General features: G+C 51.1%; 1 protein-coding gene across 1 annotated transcript in view; it reads left to right on the top strand.

The window, feature by feature from the left end:
• The window catches only part of LOC106111642 (DNA topoisomerase 3-alpha), a 9,080-nt gene extending 8,678 nt beyond the window's left edge, over window positions 1-402 (top strand). Inside the window, exon 12 of the mRNA XM_013293781.1 lies at window positions 211-402. Within this exon, the coding sequence (XP_013149235.1) occupies window positions 211-402 (192 nt within the window). The remainder of the gene's footprint in view (window positions 1-210) is intronic.
• The last annotated feature ends 68 nt before the right edge of the window (window positions 403-470 follow it).

Here is a 470-nt window from a genome sequence, read left to right as displayed (position 1 = left end):
CCATCCATCCATCCATCCATCCATCCATCCATCCATCCATCCATCCATCCATCCATCCATCCATCCAAACTTCACATTTATAATATTAGTATGAAGTATGATTAGTATGATTGTTTGGGCATATATCTTACACTGAAAAGCGGGACAAGTATCTATTGGATGTAAACGGAAGTGTTACCATCAGGATATCTAGAATTGTGTCCATTGTAGGCGAAGCCCGCTCGCCTCCACTGCTCGCACTGCGACGACACGTACGCGCTGCCGCAGCACGGCACCGTGCGCATCTACCGCGAGCTCAAGTGCCCGCTCGACGACTTCGAGCTGCTCTCCTGGTCCTCCGGACACCGCGGCAAGAGCTTCCCGCTCTGCCCCTACTGCTACAACCATCCGCCCTTCAGGTAAACGTCGCCTCGCACTTCCCGCGACTTCGTCCGCGTGAACTTACGAAAACTTTATTTTATTGTTTACAT

The sequence above is a fragment of the Papilio polytes genome, unplaced genomic scaffold (assembly GCF_000836215.1).
Source record: "Papilio polytes unplaced genomic scaffold, Ppol_1.0 DF824382.1, whole genome shotgun sequence".
Taxonomy (NCBI): Eukaryota; Metazoa; Arthropoda; class Insecta; order Lepidoptera; family Papilionidae; genus Papilio; species Papilio polytes.
Note: the sequence above shows the minus strand (reverse complement) of the source record. Positions and strands in the feature narration are given on the sequence as shown.